General features: G+C 37.2%; 1 protein-coding gene across 6 annotated transcripts in view; it reads left to right on the top strand.

The window, feature by feature from the left end:
- Positions 1-18,345, top strand: part of LOC131033325 (uncharacterized) — a 46,850-nt gene extending 28,505 nt beyond the window's left edge. For 3 of the 6 annotated variants that reach the window (XM_057964525.2, XM_057964522.2, XM_057964523.2), the window contains 2 exons: positions 17,084-17,360; positions 17,863-18,345. In XM_057964525.2, the coding sequence (XP_057820508.1) occupies positions 17,084-17,360; positions 17,863-18,070 (485 nt within the window). In that variant the 3' untranslated portion in view covers positions 18,071-18,345. Of the gene's footprint in view, positions 1-16,378; positions 16,916-17,083; positions 17,361-17,862 lie in introns of those variants that run through there. The other 3 variants (XM_057964524.2, XM_057964527.2, XM_057964526.2) reach the window with 3 other exon arrangements.
- The last annotated feature ends 5,554 nt before the right edge of the window (positions 18,346-23,899 follow it).

Here is a 23,899-nt window from a genome sequence, read left to right as displayed (position 1 = left end):
TGGGTAGGCTTCTCACCGTGGTTTTTCCCTTTACCGGGTTTTCCATGTACAAATCATGGTGTTATGTGGTATGGTTGCATTGTGTTAATTCTTTGTTTCATTCTTAAGTTTTATTGCTTATCGGTATTTGTTTCTGCTATTCTGGTATTCATTGTTTATGTGCTCCGGTTAAAGGTTATAAAGTGGTTTGATTAATATAATCTGTTGACAACTGATTCACCACCCCCCCCTCTCAGTTGTCCACCAGTTATTCTAACATATGGTTGGTAAGATATTTTTAGTGGGTCCTTTTGAGGTTCATATAAATACTTAAATGAAAGAATTGTGGCCCAAGGGAATGATAGATTTGTTTTTACTATTTTAGTCTCCGTGCTAATCTCATTGCTAGTGCAGTGTTGAATTCTTATGTTTAATCTCCTACTTTGTTTGCTGCTAGATATTTCCTGCTAGGCCACTAAGGGTCCTTGTGACTCCTTGGCTTCTTCACATAGAAAGTTTTGTTTAACAATGAGGACCAACACATGGATAGGTATAACCTGAAGAACAACCCTTAGAAGTTGGACCCTTAAGGCAAACAAAAGCCTTTTAGTTGTTCTATTCTGTCTTGAAATTAATTCTATTGATTATGTTGTCCCAAATCCCAACTGTATATTTCAAGTAACTAGTAGTCCAAGATATGCCATTGGTATTATCCTATGTTACCCCGAGTTTCCGGGACAAGGGGACAGGGGACAGGGAAACGGGTTTCCTGGACATTTTGCTTAGAACAAGGGACGGCAGGGGACGACTAGCTATATATATATATAAAATGAAATTTAATAATAGCGAGTAGCAACATAATAACATTGAGAAGATAAATCATTAAATATTACCTTAGGTTAGGATTGTCTTTCCAAATGTATCTGCATTCAAAATAGAACTTTACTTCTCAGTAAAAAAATGTGAATACTGGTGAACTTTATTTGTGCTTTTTTTATTTGCCAATAGAAATAAATACAAGATTTATCATTTTTTATCTATTTCCTATTTGTCAATAAGAAAACTATTATCTGTTTGTACAGTTATGCATGAATACAACACATCCATCTTTGGTCGAGAGCCTATTTTCACCTGTTCGTCATATGCCAAATGGTGAAGCCTCAGCGAATTGTGCCATTGGTGGTTTGTTTTTCTTTTTACTTATGTGTGACTGTCCCATATGATATCGATATCATATTATATGATATCAGTATAATATATTGATATCATATATCGGTTAATAAATTTATTAACTTTTCTGCACACTATAGATTATAAATTATAATTTATTAATTTGTAATTTTTAAATAATAAATATTATAATATTATACAAGCGATTTTTAAAAAGTAAAAAAAAAATCACTTTAACAATCAGGGATCCAAATTTTAAAAAAATAAATTAATTGCTCTTAAAATAATAATAATTTTTTGAATTTTTTTTTTATTGCTGTATGAGCTGGAAATGGCTAGCCATTCTAGGGGATGGCTTGGGCATCCCCTATCATTCCGGGGAAAATGGTCAACCATCCCCAAGTTTCCAAAAAATTTTTGGGGATCGGGGGTGGCTGGGAAACGTTTCTGGCCTTCCCCAAGTCCTCGAAACCGGGACGGTTTCTGAAACAAGTGCCTTGAAGCTGTAAACGCGTTTCTGGGTAACATAGGTATTATCTCTTCTTTATAACCTAGAACCACGAGGATCCGCTTTTTCTTTTGCATATGGACATTCACAAATAATCTGTTGGATTTGTTGTTTTCAATCCTGTCTTAAGACTAATTGGTGTTGTTGAAGAATCGCTTTGATTCTTTTTATGCTTGATTTGCAATTATTGGAGTATAATATGGTTTCATCTGCAAATTGGAAATTTGGATATATGTGTCCTCCATTTACTGTTGGAAGCCCTTGCATCTTTTTCATCTTCTGATTAGAACAAGTCTTCTTAGCAGGGTTTCCCTCATCGTGATGGATAAGGGTGGGCTTAGATTTTCTGCTTGTCTCATCTTTGGGAAATTCTGAACCAATTACCCTTTTGGCCATTTAGAGCAATGGAGAATGAGGGGGTTGCGGAAATAACTCCTTACCAAATCAGAAAATTGTTGTCTAAACCAAAAATGTGCCAAAATTCTAGCAAGACAGCTTGAGTTATGTTTTAACTTTTAACTTTAAGTTTAAATCATTGAATGGATTCTCTAAATCATCATCATCATCATCATCATCATCGACATTCGATGAACTGCAAGCAATGCTTGTGCCACTTGCAGTTCCAGTTGCACTAATAATTTTCTTGCTTTCTGAATCCTCAGATGCAATATGCTAAGAAGTGGAAGCATCCAAGTCAGTATGCTCTGGCTCTATATGCCACATCTTCGTCTCCCCTTGCTTGTAGTCATTTGTTTGTGTGAAAAGAGACGCAAGTTGGAATGCACATATTCTAAGTTCTTCACTCTTTTTGAGTGCAATTTATTGCACTTTAGTGAGTGGATGAAAGAATATGTGCTCCAATGTAATGTCCCCTTTTTAGCGCAACATGATATGGGGTGTCGTTAGCCTATTCTGACACGATCCCGAAGGCTAACAAAGACATTGGTGGGATCCTGAGATGTTTTGGCCTAGGTGTTTTCAGTTTCAGACCAATCGGTGCTGCTTTGACAGGGTTTCTAGACACTTACTATTTATAGTAAGTTAGTCTCCAAGCAGTGACTTGGAATTTTTAGTGTTTCCCTGGTTGGCATAATTATCAGTAGAAAATATTTGAAGGCGACAATGATTTAAAGGGATTATCAACAAGGTTTTAATATTTAATGATAAAGTGTAAAGTTAAATTAAATATTTAACTTTATCGTTATATTATAAGGTTGGGAATATAAAGTAATGTTTAAAATATTAAAAGTTCCCTTTAATGTGTACATTGTGGGAAATAATATTTTATTCTAAAATGTATTATCCCACATTGAGGAAATGAAGTGTTTGCATCCAGGAAGAAGATATAAATGGAGGTTGAGAGCTCTCTTTTGGGATATGCTGGGATGAATTAATGTTATGCTGTTGGATTTCGTAGAGATCTGATTATTGGGCTTGGAGGACGGAATCCCTCTTTGCTAGCATTCTCTTCGCTGTTGAAAGACACAGTCAGGAGGATTAATGGTGTTTTCATTCAGGAAACACATTGGGCTTCATTTGGTGCTCTCGCATGATGTTTTTACAGGGGTTTGAAAGTGCAGATTTGAAAATAGTGTTTTTGCTACAGTACCGCGTGAATAGTGTTTTTGCTACAGTACCACGTGAACAGTGTTTTGCTACAGTACCGCGTGAACAGTGTTTTGCTACAGTACCGCGTGAACAGTGTTTTGCTACAGTACCTCGTGAATAGTAAAAATGCTACAGTGCCGTGAATAGTGCAGCTATAGTGCGTGAACAGTGTTTTCAGCAGGTTCTATACTTGTGGAGTCCAGGTTTGAACTTGTTTATTATCTTATGGTCCGTAATATTCTTCAAATCTGATTTGTATGCTTGGAGTGGAATTAAATAAATACCATCAGCATTAATCCTCTTGTTTTTGGCATTTGATATGTCTGGTTATTTTTATATTGAATAAACTTTGAAAGCTTTACAATAAATATCAGTTTACCAAATTTATCCTATAGCAAAACAAGAACCAAAAAAAATCCAGTAGTCAGCTTGCACGCCAACTGTTTGACAAAATTACACTAAGTAAAAAGGACATAAATTTAGTACCGAACAGGGGGTGTCCATTACATCCAATTTCTTTCTAATGTAGATGAACTAGCAACTTATGAGGACAAAGTAAACAGTTAAAATTCTACATTTATAATTTTATTAATAGAATTTTCAAATTTTAAAAAAATAAAATTCTAAGTACTAAAAAATAAATATTCATTAATTGTTACACTTGTGACAAAATTTTGATTGTGTTGGGTTGCAAGTTTTCGAAGTATTGGCCATGGAAGTACCACCAACTATGAGCATCCTTCTTAAACCTATCATGAAAAGCCTCAACACTTTGACCATTTGAGTGCACAAAATCTATGAACTCGTTCCTAATCGCATCTCACAATTCATCTTCAGGAAAGAGTCTAAGGAATGCTGCCTTGTACCTTTTAGACACTTCAAAATCTTTATATGGGGCAAGCTTTCCTGGCATATTAAGAAATCGATTTTTGTAGTCTTTTGGAGTCAATGCACAACCAAGAAGATGTAATGGAGTGGTCATCTTGTTCCATCTTTCTTCAATAATTGCATGCACTTGTTTGAAGAAAGTATCCTTAGGGTCTTTCTCTTTTGCACTTAAGATGCACTTCATCTTCTCAAGCATTTAGTCGATGCCATCATACACCTCTCCAATGCAAGGCTTGTCCATGTTAGTATAGTGAATCATGCTCATAAGGGGCTTGGTGAAATTAAGGTAACACTCCACACGATCTTACCATGAGTCATCTTATATCCTTTGTTTAATTTTTGTTGTCCTCTCAATGTTGTTTTGCTTCCATATAGAACAATTTTGGCCGATCACCATAGTATAAAGTGTTGTTAGTGTAGGTTTTTTATTTATTTTATGTTAGGGGGTATTTATTTTTTCTACACATTATTTAAGCTTGCTTAAGTTATTAGGAGTGTGTTGATGTGTATTTTGTACACGACCAAACACAGAATAAAATACCAAAAAGGTACCTTATCCTCTCTTGATTAAAGTCTCCGAATGCTGAAGATGTCGCGAAAAGGATCAATCGGGATGACTTCAAGGTTCTTTGTTGCAAGATCTCTACGTGTGGATAAGCACCAGTGGTTGTTGTATATGCTGTTTCTTCAAGGGGCCTTACGTACTTTCAGAGAAAGCTTGTCCGTGTTACTCTCTTTCCAAATGCAGGAACAGGATTTTCCTAGCACTAACAGATTTTCAAAAAATGTCAAAAGGTAAGGGTTTCAAGGAAGAGATACTTAAACTATTCCTAAGAATGACTCAATGAAGACTAGACTTGATGAGATTCTACCAATTTCAGTTTCACCAAGAAATTACAACTTTACTGGAATTGATGCGATCTTCTAAGGGGATTCAACAATTTTTCAAATCATCAAGGATATAGATACTATCATAGAGATACATATCAATACTTCCAAGAATGATTGAATTCTTAATCAATCTCAAGGTTTCCAGTTGATCACACAAGGCGTCCTTACGATCAGTAAGAAGCCAGTGGTTTGGAATATGAATCTTATCAAGGATCAAGCACAACACTTCGTCTTTCAAACTTAAAATTTAAATGCTATTTCGATTGAGAGTGATTCAAGAAGATAAACAATCATGAAGATAACCACAAGTATTACAATAAAGCACCATAACTTCAATATTTTATTGATCTCATAGCCAAATGGACAACCATTGTTCAAAATTCTTTCTTCACTACTCAATCTTGCTACAACAATAACTTTCTAACTTTCTTCTCTTTAAGCTCTCTCTCTTCTCTAACTTTTCTCTTTGTAACCCCTGGAAATGAAATGAGTGAGGGTATATATAGCATCCTCAAATACAATGAATGGCCTAGATCAAAAGAAGATCAACGGCTAAGATTTTGACACCTAAACCCTAATTAGGGTTTGTTACAAAAAAGTCCCCATTTAGATAAACATCACCAATCCATAGCCAATTGGCACAAAAACCGAGGAGACAGACCAATAGGAATTAAGCTGCCACATCATCCTATAACAACTTTTCATCTAGAATGTTGTTCCTTTTCCTATGCTCTTTCTTAGCATATTCAATGAATCTGGACACAATTCCTTCAATCTCAGCAATGGGAATCTCAGAAAGATTCTTCATTCGTTCTTCCAAGTGAAGGACTTGATCAAAAGTAGTGAGAAGAGTTGTCTCCCATCCAGGTTCAAGTTCTTTGGTCTTCTCAATCAGGAACATAGTAGTGTACATTAGATCTCGTTGCTTATCTGTGATGGTGTTCTCCTCTTTGCAAAAGATGACCTTGATTCTATCCTCCAACTCTTGGATGTCCACATCTGTCTCGATCTCGATCTGCCTGTCAAGAATGGTACACAACACCTCAAACACCCTATCTTGAATTGGATGAATGATACCTTCAACTCGACTGCATCTGGTGTTGATGTCTTCAAAAAGGACCTCTTTCATCTGGAGTAGAGCTGACCACTGTAGGAGGTTATGAGTTCCTCCATCCATTATCTTTTCTTGTGCCAGAATCCGTCTTGGTGTTTGTCTTATTACTTGTAAGACAGGAATGATAACATCTCTAGTGTGAGCGAATGCAGCTACAATTATCATTAGATTATGGATAATCTCAAGGACCTGGATAGCTCGATGAACTGTTTTCATCATTCTTGTTGTAAATTCAACGGCTACCGTGTAGGATTTATCAATCCAAGAACTTATAAGTTGAACCAAGCTCTTCACCCTTTCTGCCTCACCTACTGATTCAAGAGGGAGTGCTTGTAAAGGAGATATTGCTGGATCCTGACGTCTCAAGGGCTGATTAAGGTGACTAAAATAGTTCCTCCAAGCACTGACCTCCCTTTCAAGCTTCTTATTCTTTTCCATTTCTTCTTTAAGTTTGTCCTTAAGTGCTTCAAATGAATCAATTGCTTCTTTCATCGCTTGCTCAGAGGTAAGTGGACCAAGCTCAAATGTTTCCAAGTCATACTCTTCTGCAAGAATTTCATCTTCATATTTGTTCACCACTGGTGTAGCTACCTGCACTATCCTGGATCCTGTCTCATCTCTAATTACCTTAGACATCTTTGTGGCCCTTTTCTTCTCCATTACCTCATGAGAATTTCTTATAAGGCTTTCCAAGTCAAACACATCTTCTTCCTCTTCAACCACAACTACCTTTGTCAGTCTTTCTTTCAGCCAATCGGGAATGGCAGATCTTGTTTCCCTCACTTGTATTTCTTTAGGTAGTGGCCTATCTTCCCGGAAAGGAGATGTTGCTTCATCATCATTCTTTTCTTTGTGTTGCTCATCAGCATCAACTTGGGGAGATTGACTTGATGAATGCTGAGGTGTCTGTCCTTTCTCTTGTCTATCATTCTGTACCATGGATTCCATAGACTCATCAACTTCATATATTATCTGCCTCTGATCTTCCCCTTGACTCGCCTCCTTTTCATGCCTAGAAGATGTGCTTGGTGGGTGATCAGGGTTTGTTTTCTGCTTCTTCTTGGAAGGTCCTTTCTTTTCAGGTCCTTCTTTCCTCTTTGAGCCTTTGGAATGAGAAGTATTCTCACTCACACTTGCTTCTCCTTCTTCTGGTCTTGCCTCCAAAGTAAATGTCATTGATACATTCTGCTCCTTCAACTTTTGATGTTGTACATCAACCCATCTGCGAGTGCAGGATAAAACAGGAGCCATCAAAGCTCTCAAGTCCAAAACCTTGGGCCCATTCCAATCTATCTTCACTTCTTTGTCCTCTTTTTGTAGGACGACTGGAGGTATCTACCATTATCCTGGGCTTGATCGGCTACTCTATAAACTTTGCATTTCCTGATGAGATCTAAGGGTAGCCTGGAATGCATCTTTCTTTTAACCTCTAAATCACCTGGGAGATTCATCCAAAAATCCTCCACCCGAAACTCATGCTTGTACTTTCTACCGACTGTCTCCTCCATATAACCATGAGGGTCAAAGTTCTCTCGCGAGGCAAAGGATGTGAATCGAGTATAAAGATAATTACTTCTCTGCATCTTCCGCGGCTTGAGTATTAGGACACACCTCAACTAAGTTCCCTAGTATGATGGGCACGGGAATCCCATTTCCATGCTTGTGTCTAGATGCCTTCGCATAAGCTGCCAACTGTCTCATCACCTCAAGTAGCACTATCCTGTCTGTTGGATATCTTGGCAACATGTAAGGAGGTGAAGGACACCCATGAACTCTGATGTATGTGAACTTTTGAAACTGGATGAACCATGCGCCATACTTCTTCACAAGGTCTTGTGCATCTAGAGACAGTCGATTGTGAATTCCCCCTTGCAATATCCTGGTAATGTTCATCGTGAAGGTGTCATTGACTAACTTGTAGTCACTACTAGGCGGATGATGCAGATGAACATAAGAATCACAAACCCTTATTTCTCGGGGTCCTCTTCCAATCACTCCTCTGTGAGGTAGCCCTGCATACTCGAAACTCTTGATCAAGGCATATATAACATATGAGCTCATGTGGAATGATTTGGTGGGTCTTAGCCTTCTCAACTGCACGTCCAGACAATTGCTAATGATTCTGGCCCAATGAAGCATTCCTTTTCCTTGGACTATCACTTGTATGAAGAAGAACATCCACTTTTCGAAGAAGAAGGCTTGAGAAGCACCTGTAACTCGATTGAGCAAAGTTATCAAGTCTCTGTATTCCTCCTGGAAGTCGATCCTATGTGGTGTATTGGGAATCTTGTTCAGGCGAGACCGACTTTTGAGCAACCATTTCTTATTGATGAAGTTCAAACAAGACTCAGGATCATCTTCATAGATCGACCTGGCTCCTTCTAAGCTTTTGTAAATCATATCTTTATGGTCTGGAAGCTAAGATGTTCCCGTCTTTGGTTACGATCGTCCTTGATTGTGAGTCATAGTGGCAGGCACACTCAATCATCAACTCGTGACACTTGACTGTGGGAGGGAAACCTGCCGCCTTGATGATGCCACTCTCGATTATCCTCCTTGCAACAGGTGATGGCTTGCCAATGTAGGGGGCCTCTCGAAACTTCTTCACATTGAAGTTTCCTAAGTTGGTGTCTCCGACATTATTCCACTTGGACACGATCCTGGTCTCCAATTCGTCGCTCCTCTGATCTTCCTTGATGAGAGTTTGCCGACTAGTAGATCCTCTGGCTTTGGGGGTCGTCATTTGATGCCTACACAAAAATTTAAGATTAGTCTTTAAGCATCATACCTTAAAGCATAGCTTTTAAGAACTTCCAAGGGAATAATTCAAAACATTGATTTGAAAAGGACATGATTCCTCAAATTAATTATGAATGAAAATTGGATTTTCAAGACTTAAACTTTAAAAAAATGCTATGAAAATCAGAACAAGTCTTGAATAAGAGCTTCAAATAATTTGATTCTTCATACCTTCTCCTTTGAAAGCCTAACTATGAACCTTGAAAAATGAAGAACGAAGATCAGACTTTGCTGGATAAGGATTGAATTGCTGGCCTTCTTGGATGAATTATGTCTTGATTAACCTTCAAAAGAAGTTCACCTTCCACTAGCTTCCAACACTTAGCAAAAATTCGCCTCCAATCTGCTGGGATTTGCTCTAATCTGCTCCTCAAAATTCGCATAAGAAGTAATGAATGAATGATTTGAATTTTGAAACAATACTCCTCCTTTATATAGGGTGCTCACCCTAATTAAGCATAAGGCCGACCTAGCAAATAAGCTTTAAAATAAGATAAAATCCACTAAAAAGGAGGCCGACTTGCTTGTAAAAGCAAATAAATGTATTTGAGCGCTCACCTTTATTTTTTCATTTTTTGAATTAATTTCAAAGCTTTAAGGGTGGATTTTATATTTATATTAAGGCTTTAAAATTTAATTAATTCAATTGTAATGGCCTTAATTTATGCGAATTTAATTTAGACTCCCCAAATGTCTTGAATTTGGCTAATTTAGTGAAAATTGAGGAACATCAAGGTTTGATTAAGGCTTAATGAAGTTTCTTTATGATTTCGCCCTGGACCCTTTGGAAGGGTCAGGAGCGATTTTCAAATTAGGTCTTGACTACCTCATTCCTTGACTCCAAAATCTCCCGGAAGGTGAGTTCATGTGTGTCTTGACCTACTCCAGGTCTTGCCTTTCAACTTTTTATCATTTTTCATGAGGAAATTAGGTGAAAATGTGAATTTCGCCCTGGATCCTCTGGAAGGGTCAGGGGCGATTTTTTCATTTTAGGCCAAAATTCACCTTAGTTTGATCATTAAACTCCTCCGAGGTAATCTCCAGGGTTCATTTCTCTCTGTCACTGGGTTAGCTCATCAAAATTTTGAAGGAAATGCCACCTTTTGGGAATTTCGCTCTAGACCCTCTGTAAGGGTCAGGAGCGAAATTCTCTCCTGAGCTCAAAATTCTCATTTTTGTAAGTCCAAAACCTCACCAAGGCATTCCAAATGGCATCTTTTACTGTAGTTCAGGCTTAGTTTCACTTGAATTTTGGAGGAAAAGGTGTCTTTAGTGTTTTTCGCCCTGGACCCTCTGGAGGGGTCAGGAGCGATTTTTAAGTTTTAGGGCAATTCCTTCATCCTTTCATCTTCGAATCATTTCCAAGTGATAGAACATCATGTCTTACTCCCATCCAAGTCATGAATAGCGAAATCTTGTCTTAAATTTGCAAGAAAAAGGGAGAATTTGGAAATTTCGCCCTGGACCCTCTGGAAGGGTTAGGAGCGATTTTCCCTCTTGGCTTCAAAATTTTCATTCTTAGTATTCCAATTTCACTCCAAGGCAATTCAAATGTCATCTCACACCCATGTCTAAGCTTGGTTTATTCCAAAATTTGGAAGAAAGGATGACTTTGAGGATTTTCGCTCTGGACCCTTTGGAAGGGTCAGGAGCGAAAATCTCTTCTAGGCTCAATTGCTTCATCTTTTCAACCTCAATCATCTTCAAAAGACAAAAACATACTTCCTCATACCCATTCAAGCCATAAAAACCAAAAAGTTGCTTTGACCTTGCAAGGAAATAGGTGCTTGTAGGAATTTCGCTCTGGACCCTTTGGAAGGGTCAGGAGTGAAATTCACCATTTGGCTCAATTCCTTCACTTTTTGATGATTTCTTGCAATCTCAATTCACTCCCAGGGGCAATTCTTTCAGTGTTTGACCTTATCCCATACTTGGCTTAGCAAAATTTGATAGCAAAAGGTGATTTTTGAGGAAATTCGCTTTGGACCCTCTGGAAGGGTCAGGGGCGATTTTTGCAATCTTGACCAAAAATCTTCATTTTTTCACCTTAAAACTTCTTTGCTTAGTGGGATTTCATCTTTTATTGCCCTAGGAACAAGGTTTTCATGTCCAAGAAAGGTTAAAAATGGGTTTACAAGGAATTTCGCTCTAGACCCTTTGGAAGGGTCTGGAGCAAAATTGCCTTTCTTGGCTAAAATCTCCATCCCTCAATGCTATCAAACACTTCTCAAAGCAAGATCATGTTCATTCTTCTTTTCAACATGCTTTGGGCATCACAATTTGGTCAAGCTGAGCAAGAAATGCCTCCTATAAAGTTTTTCGCCTTGGACCCTCTGGAAGGGTCAGGAGCAAATTCCTTAATTTAGGCTCAATTCAATCATCATTTCAAGTTGATTTCACCTCTCAAGAAAAAGACACTACTCCTCTTTCATCTATGCCAAGCTTGACTAGATTTTTGCAAGAAAAATAGAAGGATTTGAAAATTTTCGCCCTGGACCCTTTGGAAGGGTCAGGAGTGAAAATTAGGTTTTAAGCAAAATCCCTAATTCTTCAAAGTTGAAACTTCTTCAGGCGGCAAAAACAAGCTATTCTTCTTCCATCACGTCCAAAACTTGACCTTCTTCATTGCAAAATAAGAGCCTTTTGGGAATTTCGCCCTGGACCCTCTGGAAGGGTCAGGAGCGAATTTCCCATTTTGCTCAAAGTTCTCCATTTTTCATGCTTCCAAATCTCAAGGATGTCCAATCTTTCCCCCAAGATACCCTGCACATCACAATTTAGCCAAAGTCAGTGAAAAATAAGCTCAAATAAAATTTTCGCTCTGGACCCTTTGGAAGGGTCAGGAGCGAAATGTCCATTCCAGGCCAAATTGCTCAGTTTTCAAGTTTTAAACCACCTCATAATTCAAAGTTAGGTCTTTCTCTAAGCCAGGAACAAAATTGCAAGGCTATCCAAGGCAAGAAATAGTGTTTTAGGATGAAATTTGCCCTGGACCCTCTGGAAGGGTCAGGAGCGAAAATCCTCTTTCACGCATCATCTTGTTCTTCAAAAATCCATCAAATCCTTCTCCAGGCAAGAACACATCAAGTTACCTCCAAACGTGCCCTAGAAAGCATTACTTAGTCAAAAATGAGGAGGAAAAAAAAAGGTTCATAATGATTTTTGCCCTGGACCCTCTGGAAGGGTCAGGAGCGAAATTCCTCTTCCAGCTTGATTCTGGACGTTTTAAACTCCAATTTTCCTTGAAAGGCAAACACAAATTCTCCTTCACACATTTCCATCGAGATCCTGCCTTTAATTACTGACTCTACTCAACTTACTCAGCTCGGGAAACAAACATGACCCTGACCAGAAAAAACCCTCTTTCAATCTAGACCTGACCTGAGATGAGACCTATTCACCCTGCCCCCTGATCTAACCAACTTGAATCTCTTGAAAGGCATGCTTCATTTTGGCAATCTTGAGGCTTTAGGCAGACGACTAACAACCTCCTAAACCAGACTAGACTTAGCTTGAAAGAAACCCTAAAACGAGCTTCCAAAGTTTAGCCCTAATCTAGCTAGCCCAGGCAGACCACTCACTCACTCAAAACCCTAAAAGCAGAGAGAAAAACGAGCAAAGAGAAAGCAAAACCTAAGGCGAAAAAAAAGAGGGGGTCCCCATTCTAATGGGGCGATGTGTGAAATGGTCACAACAGAGTGGTTAACATGGGTTTTTTGGCTTGTTGTGTCAGTCTCCCACACATGGGTAGTTGAGTTATACACCCTCTTTTGGCTTCTTGTGCCACCTCTCATAACCACTATATGTCATTTTCTAAGTGGGTTATGGGGTAGATGGGTTTCTCTCCTTTTGTCTTTATGTGCTACCTTTCATAACTCCTTTCCCGTATTCATGTAAGGAGGTCGTGCCACATGTTTTGGCATTTTACCAATTAGGTAAAACCTCCCACTTTTATGGGGAATAGGAGTTAATGTACCTCTTGGATGTATATGCCCTTATTTTGCTATGTATTCAACACTCTCCTCTCACTTTCACTACTTCAGTGATAGCTCAATGAGAGTATTGAGAGTCTTCTCAAAACTCTTTCTTTGCCTCTATTGTTCTCTCATTTCAGATTTCTCGTCATTTAGCTATTTTCCTCTTGGATGTATATGCCCTTATTTTGCTATGTATTCAACACTCTCCTCTCACTTTCACTACTTCAGTGATAGCTCAATGAGAGTATTGAGAGTCTTCTCAAAACTCTTTCTTTGCCTCTATTGTTCTCTCATTTCAGATTTCTCGTCATTTAGCTATTTTGATCTTTGATTATTGGTTGCTTGGAGTTGCATGTGAGCTACAACCGGCATCAGAGCCTGACTCGATTCTTGCTTCTCGTAGAATCTAACAAGTGCATCTCTAACTTTCACAAATTGTCTCAAGACGATTGTGTTAAAGGCAAAATGGGTCTCTACAACCTATAATAGAAATTAAAGCCAAAATGATTTAAAATTAAAATTAAAGAAGAATTATAATACACAATCAAATTATGAAAATCAGAAAATGTAAAATTTTATGTTACTTAACTTACTTTCAATAGCTCCAATTTTGAAAATGATCGAAAAATTCCTTGAGACATGTGGTGGTTGGTGATGAACATCTGGATGTCCTCAACCTCTGCATATACCTCTTTGATCCAACCAATTCTATTTCCAATCTTTTGTAGTTTAAGATTTAATGAGTGGACTGGACAAAGTGTCCAAAAAATATGCTGCTATCATTTCTCAACCAACAAACTAGCAGCTCTACAATTCTTTGCATTGTCCATTATGACTTGAACAATGTTACGGGGTCCCACTGTCTCAATTGTAGAGATGAGAATATCCACAATAAATTGTCTATCTTTTACATGCCTTGCACAATCTACGGCTCTCAAAAACATTGCCCCTGTAGGGAACACCACTATGACATTGATCAAGGGAGGATTTCTTTAATCTTTCCACCCATCTAAAACAATGGACACACTTGTCTCAATCCATGAACCCTTTATGGGCTTCAATGCATCTTCAATCCCCTTGACCTCTCTTTCCAACAAGGTGGCATGCACCTTCTCATAACCTGGGTGGAGCTTCATTATTTTTATTCAACATCTCTTTCCAATAAGGGGAGCAAACAACATTGAAAGACAACCCGTTTGCATAAATACATCTCGCTACATGTTCGTCAGCAATGTCTTGGCGCTCATTATAAATGGAGTTTCCAAAGGTCTCTTTGATCATTTGTGTACAATGGGTTCTTCAATTTCAACATCAATTGTGGTAAAAAATGGGTGGTTTTCTACCACAATATCGGGATTAGATAAGGGTTGCATTCCCTTTGATTTTGTGGAATGGGTTGATTTAATCTATGTGCTTCTCGCTCATCTGCTTCATCTTGCTCCCTAATATATTTTAACATTGTCTCTTGTGGTATAGGTGCACCATTTTTTCCAAGGCAACTTTTGATGCCTCTTCTTTGTTGTTCCACACAAATGAGTTTTCATCTAAAAATATGAACTAACATTGTACATCACATCCCGTGTATTTCCAAATAAATCCACTACCTCCTGGAATCAGTCATATAATATCAATGTATTTCCATAGAGGAGAATTTGGATTTGTTTTGAATTTTGGTTGTTGACTTGTGGTGGTAGAACTAGTTACCGTTCTAATTCCTATGGCAAGAAATTTTGTGAACACATTCAAAACAAAAATAAAAGAATGGAAAAAAATAGATAAACTAAAATAATCTGTTTCATGTTTGTAAAACAGAAATGGAGGAAAAGAAGATGAAAAAAATCTTACCTCTTACACCCAATGGAAGGTTGCAAATGTGTAGGAATGGGGGTGCAGTCCATAGTTTTAAAACTCGTGGACTCGCCACAGACTCGTGAGTCCATGGGAGCCACGAGTCGACTCGCCAAGACTTGCAGTCCATCTGAAAGACTCGCGAGTCTTTTGCATGGACTCGCGAGTCTTTGAGATGGACTCGCGCGACCCAGAAAAAAAAGTCATGCAAGCTTTAAAATTGAGTTTTAAAAATTTTTTTTGCCTTCATTTGGCATAATTGAGGGAGTGAAAAATAAAAGAAAAATAACACCCGATGCCTTTATAAAATAATAAAAGTATTTTTGGCCTCGCAGGGAGCTGCCCCTTGACCCCGCCCTGTATCACGACAGGGAGCGCGCAAGGGGCGCTGCCCCTTGACCCCAACTTGGGGGTGCTGCCCCCAAACCCCTGTCAAAAAATATAGGGGGAAACTGCGCCGATGGAAGTAGAGAAAATTTAACCTCCGAGTCTGATTAGGCTCCATATAACAGCATAATTAGCATTGAAGAAATCTTGGTATTATACATTTTAGAGTTGAAAGTTTGAAATTATGAGTATGTGACATGTGTAATGTTTCAATTATGGCTCTTATGCTCTCTAAATGCATTAATTTCTATATGTTTTTTTGTAAAACTACGGTTTTTCTTTTTGCCAAGTCTTTCACGAGTCCGAGTCCGAGTCCAAATTTTTGGTTTGCCGAGTCCAAGATTTTCAACTATGTACTACAGTCCTTGATGAAGCTTCAATTTTTGATCTTCAACTCTCTACATTGATACAACAAGAAAAAATATATGCTCAGCGTGTAGGAATGAAACTTCTTGTTTGCAAAGTAAATGAACAAAAAAGAAGTTGTCTTGGTGTCTTAAGTGTTTTGGAGGTAACTTTTAGGGTTTAGGCCGGGCAAAAAGTGAAATTGGACCTCAAAAATCATTTTAAAATGCAATTTTCTGTGTTTCTTCTCTGTTTGGGCATTCGGGTTCGCTCTGGGTTCTCCTTGGGCTTACCTAGGATGAACCAAGCCCCAAAATGGTGCACCCTGCTCGAATCTGTAGAGGAACCAAACCAATCCAACCGGATCCGGCATCCCAGGGGATGAACCCTGCAACATAGATTTTATATCAGTAAAATCCTGTAAGTTGGGCTTTAACATGCTCAGTGCTGTAATGCTCTTCAATTCCAGAAGATAAAAACATTGGCTAAGATTCTGCGTAAGAATGCTTTTGCACTTGAATTTCTTATCTCCTTTAAAAAACTTATATATTATAGAATGGTTCCTTCAGTACTTGTCCTAGACATTGCTGTTAGGATTAGAATTAGGTGCTTGGTAAACACTGATGAACCCTTGCTTCTGTAGTCATAGTGGTGTTAATATAGTGGAGGGAATCCTTGTGGAAGAATCATTAAGATAATATGATATGATAATTTCTTCGGTACTTTTCCTAGACATCACTATTAGGATTAGAATTAGGTGCTTAGTAAACACAGATGAACCCTTGTTTCCATAGTCATAGTGGTGTTAATATAGTGGAGTGAATCCCTGTGGAGAATCATTAATCTTGTCATGTTGACTTGCAGGAGAATGCCTTGGATTATTAGTTGTGGAATAGCTGCCAAAAGAGGATTATGTGCATGATCAATGATCATATGGTCGAGGAAGCTAACTTATTTGTTCTGATTATTCTCAATGGCGATCCTCAAGCCAGCCTATTATCTATTAGAGGAAGTTCATACATTTATCTTCATGTCCAAAGGTTGCAGATTACAATTGTGCATAAGCCTACTTGCCATGCAGGGTTTCTCTTATTGCCATAGGGTTAAGGTGTTCTCAAGTACAAAAGAGAAGTTTTAAACTTTTGTAATCTCATTTTATGGAAGCTACTTTTGCTAAAAGAATTTTGCCTTGATCTACCATATAAGATCTATTTTTCATAAGCATGACCAACAAAGAATTTGATAGAATCTTATTTTGTATTGACGCTATCATATGATATATCCAACATACGAATTGGCTTATGGAACTTAGATTCATTTTTCTTGGTTACATTTTCCTAAGATCCACATACAAAGATAATTCCTTGAAATGATAATAATAACGATGTGCTTGAATTTTTTGCTCTATACCTACCTCATCCATGTATAAAGTTTTCTTAAGATTACTCTTTTTTGGTTTTTTAAAGTTCAATGTATAGATTAATTTTGTACCTGTTGTAGTATAAATAATAGTTTAATGATACTGCTGCTTCAGTTCAAACATAAATTAGTGTTTTCTTTCTGATGAAGGATCTACTACAGAATGGAGATATACTGGTCCATTTCATGCCCTTTCATCAATTTTAAAAAATGAGGGTATACGTGGTCTTTATCGAGGAATTAGTCCAACTATTCAACGAGCAGGAATTCTGAATGCCGCACAGGCACCTAGTTATGACCATGCAAAACATATTCTTCTGAATACTGGTATACTACAAGAAGGTGTTCCATGCCACCTCATATCATCGGTGATAGCAGGTTTTGTGACTGCTATTGTCATATCACCTATTGACCTTATCAAGACAAGGTATTTTAAAAAAAATTCATTATAATTTCAATGGAATTTTCTTCTTCATTTTGAAAAAATATGTACATTCAAGTCAGCAAGAGTAGCTTTGAATTATTTTGCTTGTTTTGACAACTACTTACTATGTAAAATTTCAACGGGAAGAATATAGAAAATGAACTTCAAATACAACGTATAGCCAATCAAATGTACCATAACAATTTTCTTAAATTACCCCTCAGTTTGAAAAATATAATGATGAATGTCAATTTGATAATACTGGAGTTGCAACTGCATGATTGCAAAAGCTATTTGCTTGTCTTAACCTAGTTTCATAATGGAAAATAATGACTACAAATAAAGCATCACCCAAAGTATTCATAAGAATCCTTGACCTCCCTCATAGTAAACATAATATTCCTCCTGGTTGTATTCTCAAAATATCTACCATTGCTTAGTTTCTTATATTTGTACATATTTTATTCATGACATTAATTCTGAGATGCTTCTTGAACATGGGCAGGATAATGCAACAACCAGTTGATGTTGATGGGCGAGGAGCTCTGTACTCCTCTTCTATTGATTGCTTCAAGAAAACAATTAGATCAGAAGGGGTGCTAAGTTTATACAACGGATTTGTTCCAGTTTGGATGAGAATTTTCCCCCACACAATTGTGACATTCTTCATCTTTGAACAACTTAGGAAAGCACTTGGTATTGCACCCGTGTAAACTTTCATTGACTATTGTATAAGCAGTTTGATATTAATATGAAATATTGTTGGGCATTTGTTTTCAACTTTTCTCTTGGGCAATACTATTCATAATGTGTTTTAAGGAAAAATTCAATGGGACCTTTTTTGTTCTCGTTATTATGAATAATATTGCTCAAGAGAGATTCGGTGGGCAATCCATGTAAGATTCAAATACTTTTGTAAAAGGGATTATTATGATTTTGAACCGTCATCAATTTGAAGAGAATATTTTGATGTATGTATAGAAAATAATCATATTTCGAGTTATAGTGGAGAGAACCTAGTAGTTGAACATGTTTCAATTGTTCTGATAGAAGTTGTTGATTTAATATCCATATTTGTTGATTTAATGCCCATTTTTTTGACAACATTGTACCAATAGTCGTGACTTTAAAGTTGTTTTTGAATAAGGGAAAACAGGTTTTGAAGGGACTCGAAACCCTGTACAAAGCAGGTTAATTAGGGGAACCTAAAACCCACATCTAAAGATATTAAGGAAAAACCACTAAACGAAACGAAGCTAAGACGAGACAGAACATAGCCAAGAAAGGGGATCAAAAAACCTTGACCCCTCCAAAAAGAAAAATTGCCTGACAAATAAAAGCATATACATGGGAAATATACAGATAGTCCAATATCGAAAAGGAGAAACAAACTAGGATTTCCCTTTGGATCCCTTCTTTTGGGATCTAAGGGTCATGTCAAAAGAGGGCGAAGACCTTTTAAAATGTTTGCTTTTAACTGGAATCTAGCCTTCTTCAACCTTAGCAGCCTCAACTTGCTACTCCAATGAATCCAACGCAGGAAATCCAGCGCCCAAGGAGGGGCCAGCAAACATTGAAGAGCCAGCAGGACTAGCAGATCTAGGGCTAGGCACATCTCTGGAAGAAGAAACAGACAAAGGGACAACTCTAGCAGATGCATCAGGAGCCGAAACAAAAATAGGTAGTCTCTTTAAAGTTGTTATAGTTGATGATGATTACCAATAACTGAATGAAATGTATCATTAATTGTAAAACCCAATCAATCATGTGATGCCACATTAGTTGCACAAGTATTGGGGCCCCTTTTGCATGACTATTGGTCTCACCTTTTTTGGGGGCTGTTTTGGACACCTTGGCAAAAAACATGCTAATGTGGCCCTGAAACTTTAGTTATAAGCAGGGGACTTGCCAAGTAAGGTGCTTTAAAAAATTGGGAGTGATTTGAAATTTCCACGTAGGATTTTGAGAAGCGCGAAGTTAGGGTGCACAACTACTGGGTCCTCTCCCAAGTAGTACTGTCTAAAAACCTGAATGCTTGACATTTTATTAGTACTTGAAGACCAATGCATATCACTATAAACAATGATATCCCCAGATTTACATTCTTAATCTCACATTATAATCAACCTCAGAGAAAATATGCGAGACTTTAACTCCTCCAAATTTTGTTCAAGAACACTTAAGATGAGTCTTTTCCAAATGATTGTGGGGTCAAAAAATCTCTTATCGAAAACATCTCCTCCTATTATTTTTTTCAGGCACGAACTTACCCATTAATCCATAATTAGGAACACTAACATCTTCATTTGGCTGATTTATTATTTTCTTACAAAACCAACAATTCTTTTTGAAGTGGCCTTGCTTGCCACAATACCAACAACCAAGATCTCTACCTTTGGATTTGATCTTCCTTGTGATTTCCCACGACTCGTTGGATTCTTCCCTCTTTCTTTTGATCTTCCTTTGTCATCTACATTCAAAATATTACTTGATGTTGGAATCTCACTTGTGCTCTTCCTTTGCATTTCCTCGCTGAGAATTACACTAACAACATCATCATATTTTAATGTATTTGAATCAAAAACAAAATTACTAATTGCCACAACCAAGCTATTCTAGCTTTCCAACAAAGAACACAAAATTAATAGAGCCCACATCTTTTCATAAAAAATAACTTTTACATAAGATAACTAATTGGTAACAATATTAAACTCATTTAAATGGCCTGCTACAAAACCACCTTCAACCATTTTCAATTAAACAACCACTTCATTAGAAATACCTTATTTGATGTTGAGGGCTTCTCATACAATTTATCCAAAATACTCATCAAATTAGTAGTTGTTGTTTCTTTAGATATGTTAAATGCTACAAATGGGGATAAGCACAATCGAATCGCTCCCAGTGCTTTTATGTCTAGAATATCCCAATCTTCATCTAACATACTTGTTAGTTTCTTTGCTTTACCATTAAAATGGCTGCCACAAACCTTTCTGGTATAAATGATCATCCATTTGCATTTTTCACAATTGATAATTGTGGCCATTGAATCTTTCGACCTATCCTTCTTTAGTAGACATTGCTCCCACTCAAACTCGAATCTCTCCTACCAAATGATTGAATACAACTAGCTTCGATACCAATTGTTAAATAATAAAGAGCAGATTAATCAAATAAAGAACACAAGTAAAGATTCGGAAAAGAGAACAAGACACAAAACACGAGATTTATAGTGGTTCACTAGTATGGCTCCATCCACTCTCAAGCAAGGCAATATACTATTCATTGCTTTTAGATACACAATACACAATCTACACTCATTCTTATATACAATTGTTTAACTCTTCAAATATGAAGAGACATAGAGGAGAAAGGATTGATCATGTTCATTGGACTTAACATCATTAACATAGATACTGTTTTTTTTTTCTTTTTGACTGACGACTTAATGAAATGAAAACTGTGGTATGGTTCATAGAGGCATTGCAACATATTGTTGGACATTTATGATAGGAGCGGTGGTTGGTAAGAAGGATTTGGTGTGGTTTCAAACAACCATTTGCTAATTGAAGAACGACAAGTCAACAAACCCAATACAAGCAAATTTTTATGTACAATTCGAGTGGATGATGCACTAGTTTGGTGCCAATAAGTCATAATTGATTAAGTGTCAATTGAAATAAGTCTGCAACCTACAATAAGTTGAGTTGTCACAAGAAGTACTAGACAATTCTTTATATTTACAACATGACTAATACGTCTGGTATAAATGGATGTGGAAGTCCAAAGAAACTTGATCTTAGAATGGTTCCTTTGTTAAGAAATTGGTCTAAAAGGACTCTGTTATTTTGATGCTACTAAGCGCTAAAGGGTGGATGACATCCCTAATGATCATTTAGGACAACATCCAAAATGGTGATTTTTAGAGCACTCAGATATGGGAAAATGAAAAATGCTTATAGAAATGGATAACAATACAATTGACTGAAGAATCACTCGTACCATTTATTGGTGTTTAAAAATGTAGGTCCCCTTTTAAGGACCAAATCTAACTAACAAGGCTAGGGTTATTGTCATGTACATGAAATTAGTTCATTAACAAAATCTGCAAGGTTAATAGCCAACTCTACAAGAGTGGGTTATTTCTCCTACACTTCAAGCTCAACATAGACTTGAGAGGGTATTCATGAGAGTATGCCTTAATAGACATCAAAATCAAACAAAATGGACAACCAAGACAACTATAACCAAACCCAATTGTAATCATAACCCGAAATACTATTAGTGGGTTAAGATAAAATGGTTGTGTATAACCCTATATAGTTGATATGACTGTGCAAGCATCTCCCACATAAATACAATTACTGATTATTCACTTGAGAATAATTCCTTGGTTATGTTGATAGTCATGGGTGCACAAGAAGCTACCTAAACTAAACTATTGATTTATATGTTTGATTTTAAAAGAATTGAGATTAGTTAAATGGGCAAATAGATCGGTGTCTATCCATTGGGCTACAAAGTCACAAAAAACAAAAATGAAAACCATAGAAGAAGCATAAAAGAAGTGATATGGGCATTTATGCCTTAAGGCATAAACATCACACATAAAGCATATTTAGTAGTCTTTACATAGTGTGTTTTAAATTAGCGAGCCATTTACACAACACACATTAGTAAATGTTCATAATTAATTACACAATATGCTTAAAAGAATGGACACCGAATTTAGGATTAAGAGAACCTACTCATCTCTATCCCATCATTATCTAGTTGTTTGACTTAATTATGAGGGATTTAGCTACTTAGTTTCCCGATATTACTTGGGAGGATTTTTGTGCCTGCAGTGATATTTATGACAAACCCCTACGACCTCCTCTAATTGAATAAATTAGGGCAAAAGATAATGATAATCCACTAAGAGGTGATGAGGAGAATGTACCAAAAGAAGAAGAATCAAAGGATAATTTACCTCGAGGTCCATCATCAACCCATGGCCTTCAAGAGCATATAGATGAAGAATTGTCAGACGACCATCCCATAGCATCTAAAAAACCTACTTGTAGCATCTAAGCCAGTGAGACCTATGTCTCATCTAGAAGCCCCCGTTTCTTAGCCAAAGAGCCATGTTTCTCCACCAAAGCCTAAGACCAACAAAAGGAAAACCCCTACTTCTTCCTCTTCAACTAAGAGGAATATTAAAAAGCAAAAGTAGCTAAAAAGGCATTCACATCACCTTAAGAGAAAAATGGGCTATAGGAGGGTACATATCTCAAAAGTAGAAATGTTTTCATTGTTGAAACTGACTTATAAAGGGAAAACTTCTTTAGGAATAGAGAATATGAGATCCTGATTTTTTTTTTTGAGAAGGTATACATACAAACAAGAATCATATGAAGATCCTTTTATAGATAGAAATAAAGCTAAGACCCCCAAAAGTTTAGGGCAATAGAAGGACATAGTCTCTCTTGTTGATTTTGATGAAGGTTTTAAAGTGGAGGATGTCCCTAGAATATTTATTATAGGAAAGGATGAGAATAGTGAGTTCCAGCCATCTTTAGGAAGGATTTAGGAATTAGAAGAGTAGTTAAAGGAATACCAAGAAAAGGAGATGGAATTTCAAGGAAGGGTCAAGGACCTAGACATGAGGGGACATGGTTGGATAGGCTAGCATAACTAGCCATTGCATAATTAAAGAAGAAGGAGCCAACTCGTGCTAAAAAAGCCACACCTCTTATGTCACCTTTATTTCCAATAACACTAACTCTTGGATTTGTACTAAGGGAATTTGATTAGTCTAAACAAAATTGGGAGAAGGAGAAGGAAGAAACTAAGAATAAACATAAGCAAAAAATGAGGAAAAGGACTTGAAAATAAATAAATTAATAGTCGAAATAGAAAAAATAGTTGAATTAACAAATTAGTTAGTAGGCTGTAGACTATCATCCCGAGTATATGCTCTATATTTATAAGAAAAACTCTTATGTTTCCAGATCAACCAACTAATTAGTGATCTCCATATTTCCATGATCACACCGTAGTCATTTTTAACCACCTACTTGAAAGTCACTACAAAAATGAAAGTTCAATAATGTGAGTTTTGTCTGCATAACCCAGATGTTTCCTATAACACCACATGGAACTTGTTGATGTATGTAGGTGATGTGCAAATTAAAGATCTTGCATCTGTTGCAAGGTGTGTGCCCTTGGTCTCCTTGTGCTATGCAACACAATGCTTGGGTTTGTGACATGGCTTAACCGCCTCCTGTGGATTCTATAAGTCTAGTGGTTGTATTGAGCATTAATAGGTTGATCTTTTGGTGCAACGACAATTGTACTTCTAACAAGTGGTATCGGAGCTTGGGTCACAAGTTCAAACCCCCTTGCTTGCGTTGGGGGGGGGATTGTTGCAAGGTGTGCGCCCTTGGTCTCCTTGTTCTATGTAGCACAATGCTCGGGTTTGTGACATGTCTTAATCGCCTCCTGTGGATTCTATAAGCCTAGTGGTTGTATCGGGCATTAATAGGTCATGCAACGACAAC

This window comes from Cryptomeria japonica, chromosome 10 (genome assembly GCF_030272615.1).
Source record: "Cryptomeria japonica chromosome 10, Sugi_1.0, whole genome shotgun sequence".
In the NCBI taxonomy this organism is placed as follows: domain Eukaryota; kingdom Viridiplantae; phylum Streptophyta; class Pinopsida; order Cupressales; family Cupressaceae; genus Cryptomeria; species Cryptomeria japonica.
This window is presented reverse-complemented; position numbering and strand designations above follow the sequence as displayed.